The 7,392-nt window shown below is 30.6% G+C and overlaps 1 protein-coding gene across 1 annotated transcript; it reads right to left on the bottom strand.

The window, feature by feature from the left end:
* Positions 1–694: 694 nt before the first annotated feature.
* LOC120084571 (protein BPS1, chloroplastic-like) lies at positions 695–1,612 on the bottom strand. Its single transcript, XM_039040375.1, has one exon. The coding sequence runs from the start codon at positions 1,610–1,612 to the stop codon at positions 695–697; it is 918 nt and encodes a 305-aa protein (XP_038896303.1).
* Positions 1,613–7,392: the final 5,780 nt, after the last annotated feature.

The following is a 7,392-nucleotide window of genomic DNA, read 5'->3' as shown; positions in this document are numbered from 1 at the left end:
TCTTTTTTTGCATTTTTTAGTCATTTTCTTTTTCTTCTTCGCATCGTTCTTTTGTATTCCTTCCCATCGTTCTTCTACATTCTGAATTAGGCTCAGAGCATAAGAAATGAAGAATTTGCACAAAAGAAAAAAATCGAAGAAAAAAGTTGCAATTATATATTATGAGGAACAAAAGGAAGGAGCGAGAAGCAAAAGTGAAAAGCGAAAATTTGTCTGAGCGATAGGGTCTTGCACACGATTTGGGGACGAGATGATAATTTCGCGTGCGACTAACGTAAGCATAAAACTATTTTTCAAGCAAATATCAATCTTGGACCAAATTTTATTTGGACTCCTAAAAAGATCATTCGTACAAAAACTCTACTTTATTCTTGTCCCAAATGCCCCTATATGTTTGTTTGAAGACTTTTTATTTTCGTTCATTCTATCCCACTTTAAAGAAGTTTCTCGACAAAGAGATGGATTTTAACAAGCTAATAGTTTTCAACTCGCTCGTCTTTTTTTTTTCTTTTTGTTTTTTTTTTCATTTTCTTTTTGAGTTCACCAATCTTCTGAATTACAAATACAGGCATCCTTGTTATCTCTATACACTATACAATTTCATTTTCTACCAAATTACAAACAAGAAGAATCCCAATCCACTTTACATTCAACAAAAACCATTATTTTATTGAAGAAAAAAAAAATCTTCAGTTTAATGTTTAGGCTGCCTGAAAACATCAAGCAATCGGCTTCTTCCGTCGAGAACCTCCGAGAATCTCCCATCCACCTCCTTCCCCATCCCATCCACCGTCTTCTCCAATCTCCCCAATCTCCTCCTCATCTCCTCCACCGCCTCGCCACCACCACCGCCGATGATCTTCGCCACCGCAGCGTTCACCTCCTCCACCTCCTCTAGCACACTCCCCTTCGCAGAAACCACCGCAAAGATCACCGAATCCAACACCTTAAACGCCGGAACTGTCACACCGGCAGCTAATCTTCTCATCTCAAAATACGCCGTTGAATCTCCCTCACAACCAGAAAGCACAATTCCACAAACCCAATACCCAAGTCCCTCCATTGTTGCTAAAGCTTTCTCGATCGCCCACTCCTCGTCGGAGCAACCCTTCTTCTGATCTTTCACATTTCCTCTAATCTCCGATCCTTCGAAAGATCTCTTCAGAACAATCGGTTTCAGACGGGAAACTGCCATTAAAGGAGAGCTCTGAATTAGACTCAGAGCATACGAAAGCGAAACCCGAGAATTCCTCAATTGGGCTAAAGAAAAACTGATGGAATTGAGAAGATCAAGCAAATTAAGACTATAATTCAAATACCCATCAACCAGATCGGCTCCCCATTTTCCAACAGGATACTCCAAATCCACAACCAATTTCGCAAACGCTTGATGGATACTCGGAATAAGACCCTGAAGAAGCTGAAGAAGCCAACGAAACGACAACGATTTCAAATCGGAAGTCGACAATAAGAGTTGATTCAAGCAAGATGATACGTCGTCCTCGAATGCCTGAAGACGAGAAACAGAGAAGGAAGATTTACATCCACGGCGGTGGTGGTGATTGTCGAGCTTGGAACAGAGCTTGTTGAAGGTTTGAAGCAAAAGGGGCATTATAAGAGAGCTGAAATTTGCAGAAATCAAGAGTGGGTTTGTTGTTGTTTTGGTGTTTAGAGTGTTAACAATGGCGGGCTATGGAATTTTTAGAGGGATTTTATAGGAGGAAGAAGGAAGTTTCAAAGGGCCAATCCGCGTGCGCCCGTGGCTTAAAGCCCAAGAGAGAGAGTAAACAAACATTTGACTGGTGTTTAGTGTTCGATGGTTTTTGTAATATAAATTTTTAAATTCTATTTTGAACTAATTTATTACAACTTTGCGTTAGCTGTACGATTAATGCCTTTTTCCTCTGCTACTTCCTTTCTCTTTTTTTATTTATTTATTAAATTTATCCTAATTTATCAAAATCTTGTAAAGTCATTTTTTTACCAACTAATATTGAATTTTACTTACTTTTTTAAGTATACTGTTAAATTTTAAATCAAAGAACATAATTAACATTTAGAAACGATAAAATCAAAGAGAAGCATGATATAGGCCGAAAGTGGCAACTAAAGATCAAAATGAGCCTAAGCTAAGGCCGAAGCTGACCTTTGCCTAACGCCTAATGCATGCTTTGCCCAAAACAACACTTTAGACCCAAGATATAGCCTAAGGGATACGTCGACCCTAGCCAAACACGAAACCGGCACACCCCTTAGCCCAATAGAACTTATCCTAAAGCGATTTTGAAACCCTAGAGAACTCCATAGGCCAACTTCTCCATAAATACATCATTATAATTTCATATGAAGTAACTTGAATCCTATTCTCAAACTCTCTAGCTTCCACATTCTTTCACTCTCTGACTTTAAGCATAAAGTCTATGTAGCAAGCATCACACCGGTGCGCAAATTTTCTTTTTTATAAGCCACGTTCTTCTCTTCAAACAAACTCACTGTTGGTGTCATATGTGAAAGTTAGGTGTGTTCACCCTGTTCAAAATTTAGCATCAACATATAAAAATGAGAATGGGTATTAGATTATTGATATAATATTAAATTTACTATAACATAGGATCAATTTAAGCGTTTAGGATGGTCAAATCGAGTATAACTCAATTGTCATACGAGTATGTTAATAACCATAAAGTTTTTTTTTTGTTCGAATCCTTCTATCCCAATTGTACTAAAAAATTAAGCTTTGGAATTTCTTTAGTACAACAACTATGAGAATGAAAGATCTCACCTTTAACCTCAAGAGAAAAATCATGTCAATTATGATTGAATTAAGCTCAATTTGCCTCTAAACTTTATGGATGAGGGTTGATTTGACTTGTTTCAATTTTAATATCCAAGAATATTTTTTAAAAGAATATACTAAAATAAGTTCAAATTACAATTTAGGTCATTTGATAATCCATTTATGTTTTTGAAAATTTAACTTTAAAAAATTGTTTTCACTTTCTTTGTTTTTATCGACTTTCTACAAGTATTTTCAAATTAATAAAATAGTTTTAAAAATTTTGTAAGAATTCAGTTGTTCTTAGAGAGGTAAAGTTTATTATAAAGAATTTGTGACAATGCCATATATGCTTTTTAAGATGTTTGTTTTTGTTCTGATTTAAAATACAACAAAGTCCATAGCCAAAATAGATTTTTTTTTTCTTTTTTTAAGAAAAGAGGAATTAATAAATAAAGAATTGATGACTTTTTATTTGGTCAAAACAGATGAGTCCTCTTCAAACACAGCTAAGGATAAGAGCAAATTGCATAATTGGCTGTCCAAATATTTATTGTTCATGGAAAGTTAGAATATAAATAGATTAAAAAAGGAAAAGAAAATAATAGTTAGAATATATTTTTATTTCTTGTGCTTTATCACACATTAATTTCAATTTAGTTCTTACCAAAACCTTGCCAAACTTTTTGCTTGTCTCTTTCTGGCTAAATTATGATTTTAGTTTATAAATTTAACTTTTAAAAATATCTAATAGCTAGATTTCAACTTTTCACTCTTTTTTTTTTTAAGTATATCTTACACTTATCTATATCGTATATAAAATATGTTAAAGAGAATCTTTTTCTCCATTTTACCTTTCATTTTTAATAAATGCCCCATTTATATGTATCCTCACTTTTAATTATTTATACCTTTTCATTTTTTTTTTTTTTCACAAATATTTATGTAGAGCATGGCAAAGAGGAATGACAAGAAAAAAATAAATAAATCAAGTATACTCCATATAAAAGTGATTTTCAATTAGCTAATCATACGAAAGAATGTTAAACTTTTTTTTAAAGAAAATATGATGTATGAATAGATTTAATAATATTTTTTTTATAGGATATAAAGTTTAATAATCATTTCTATACAAACATATTTAGACATGTGAATATGTTACTCATATTCTACTTGACACATCGAAGTTAACTCTAGCTCAGATTTACAAAATATCACGACTAGTTAACAAAATGCATTTTTTTTCAAAAGACATGCAACACGTTCAAATATATATATATTTTTTTTCAAAACAAACATGTCCTAATAGGTTAATACAAAACAATGATTTTAATAATATATCGACTTTTATAGAAACAATTCCTTAATGACTTAATTGAATATTTTGACATATTAAAGACAAACTTTGAGAACTTTAAAAATAATGTACCATAGGATATATTTAGCTTATTTTTTAGGAAATAAAATTAATTATTAAAATAAAACTTTTAGTGTAAAGTTTATTTTTGGGGAATATTTACTATATATCTAGAAGGTTGACTGAAAAAAAAAAAGAAAGAAAAAAAGGAAAAAACCGTTGAAGTAGTTATAGCTTATAGCCCACTGATTAAATAAAAAGCTGCGGGCCGTTGATATACACGACACGTATGACAATGGCAGCTCTTCCTTTTATATTATCCACTTGAATTTATTAATTTTAAGTTTAAAACATTATTTGTCTTTTAAAGTTTGTTTGTTTAATGTTAGACTTTTAAACACTTAACAAAATTAAAGTTGTGATTAGTATTATTTTAAGGGTATGGGAGTTGTTTTGTTTCGTTTTTTTTTTTTTTTTTTTTTTTTTTTTTTCCTGGTTTGTTTTTTGAAAAGGTAAGGGAGACTTTTAAAATAATCTTATTAAAAACTTGGGAAATGATTATAGCCACTTCAAAAAAGAATTTTAAAATATTTTATGATGTTTGATAGACAGTCAAAAGTGATTCTAAAAATTTTAACATTTATAAATAATTGTTTTTTTAAATATGAAAATACTTGAAATTTCTTATTTAAAATAGTTTTCCTTGAAACTACTTCTTTGACATTTCAATCGTTCAATTGGACTTGTAAAGAAAATTGCAGATCATCATAAAAAAATAAGAAGAAATATGCTTAAATTTAAAAAATTAAAAATAAAAAAAAACGAAATGATTACCAAACATAATCTAAATGTGTCACTATATTATAGCTATTAGTCATAAGAAAATTATTAATGTGTCACCATGGTATAATTCTCTAATAACGATTTAATATATGTACGTTCAAAATATACTTTTCTAATTCTTTTTCTATATATTGATGTGTGTAAAAATTGTCCGCATCTCATTATTTAAATTGCGTAGAATGATTCGTTTCTGACCATTAAATTTAGGGGTTGTATTATTTAAAGTTATAAAATAATAATTATATCAAAGTAGATTAATTTAGACTTTTTTTTTTTTTTTGGTTAGAACTATGTTTTAAAACGCATTAATGTATAATTTTCATATATCTTCATTCTTGTTTTATTTAAGGCACACATGTATATTCCTAAAATAAATAATATGGACTAACATAATATTAAAGAGATGATGGTACGCTAATGGATTAGTAGGAATTTGTTATTAATTTGAGTGAATTTTTTTAATATTATCAAAATTTTCCCTATTTTTCTCTACTTATTTTGAAAATTTCGTGTGTAAATTTTTCTTGCTATTTTAGCTTAATTTTGGTAGAATAATATTTGCATCTAACTGTTTTGAGTTGTTTTAATTAGAACAAGTATTAATAAATGATAAGCGTGGTAAAAAAAAAAATTAATTCACTTCTAAAATGAGTTTAAATTGATATGATAAATATTTTGGAGCTATAATCAATATTTTTTAAAGTCTAGGGGATAAATAGATTTATGGGTTTTTTTTATGGGCATGGCCCAGTTTACGTTGTGCTAATGTTGAACAACTCAGTTTTGAAATTAAAAAAAATACTAATATTTTGTTTACGTCACATATCACTTAGATCGCAATGACTACTTTTTTTGTCCCTCTTACTCGAATTCTGTGAAGATTTTAGAGGGAAATAGAGAGAGATGGATAAACATTAGAGAATTACATTAGGGTTTCTCGACATTACAATGAAATGAAAACTAGCTTAAATATTAAAAAATTTAAGACGCAATGGGCTTTTATATATACAATAATCTGACTAAATAACATCTAAATAATATACATTAAACTATTACATTTTAATACTAAATACTCTAGCATATACTCTAACAAGCTCCTCCTTCAAATCCTGGTCCTGTTTATTTTTCTCCTCTTCAAACATTAGAAGCGAAGCAAATCCTCATGTTCATCCCTCAGATCCTCGCATTCACGATAAATGGTTGGAAAGGTGGCTAGAAGCACAAGCGTGGGGGTTTGTCAGTAAGGATATATTCCCTATCCCTGATCCCATGGGGATTTATCTATGTCCCCACTCCGTTCTCCATTTTGGGGAATCAGGGAATCTCCGTTTGGGGATCGGGTTCCTCGCGGGAGAAAATTCCTCATTTTCATTTTCATTTTCATTTTTAATTATTATTTTATTTAAAATCAATTCAATTTTTATATTTATATTGAAAATTGTAGATATTTTAGGTAACATGTTAGAATTATATTGTTTTATTTTTTAAATAAATGATTAAAAAATATTTTAAAATTTTTATTATAAATTAAATAAAAAAGTTAAAAGTTATAATATTATAAAATGAAATTTTAAACAAATAAAGCTAGAACAAATGAAAAAATATTCGGGGGTAGGGAAACCCTTCCCATCCCCGCTCACCCTCATTCCCGATCAAACCGAGGATTTTTCAATCCGAATGGGGTGAATATAGGCAAGACTTTTTGCCAACCCTATTACTTGGTGCATGTGATGAATGATCAATCGTTAGCCTAAAACATGAACATGAGTATTCGTCAAAGCGGGTGATGAACGATTGTACTGTGGCCACAAGCACGAGAGAGAGAAGAAGGTTGCTGAGTGCTAGGAGAAGGAAGGAGTGTGAGTGAGAACGATGATGAATAGCGAGTTAGACCTAAGGGATATGTGATGTAAGCAAAATGTTAATATTCATTATTTTAAAAAATCAGGTCATTCAATATTAACACAACACAAATTAGATATACGTAAATTTAAATTTAATTTAAAGAAAAAAAAAAACCCTCTAGATTCTTCTTTAAATATGTAATCGCTTTTGTATGGAAGAGAAAAGAGATCTGAATCAAACATGTTTTAAATGTGGGGTCAATTTTGTCATTCTCTCTCCACAACTTTACTCAAGCTTCACGTCATCCATTTAGTAATCCGTACGTCAATCCACAAAACGTGGACTTTGCATCCAAATTATATGCTCAAATAACGCTTTTGTATTTGCATCGAAATCACATGCTTAAATAACGCAATTACTTGGAACTATTGTTCAAAACAAAACAACAAACCACGTCATAAAATATATAATTTAATTATTAAGATATAACTAATCGATTTAGAAGGAGTCTTTAAGTCAGTTCGAGCCTAACTTGATTGGTTAGGTATATGCTTCTATCCACAAGTTTTTA

Source organism: Benincasa hispida, chromosome 9 (assembly GCF_009727055.1).
Source record: "Benincasa hispida cultivar B227 chromosome 9, ASM972705v1, whole genome shotgun sequence".
NCBI lineage: Eukaryota > Viridiplantae > Streptophyta > Magnoliopsida > Cucurbitales > Cucurbitaceae > Benincasa > Benincasa hispida.
This window is presented reverse-complemented; position numbering and strand designations above follow the sequence as displayed.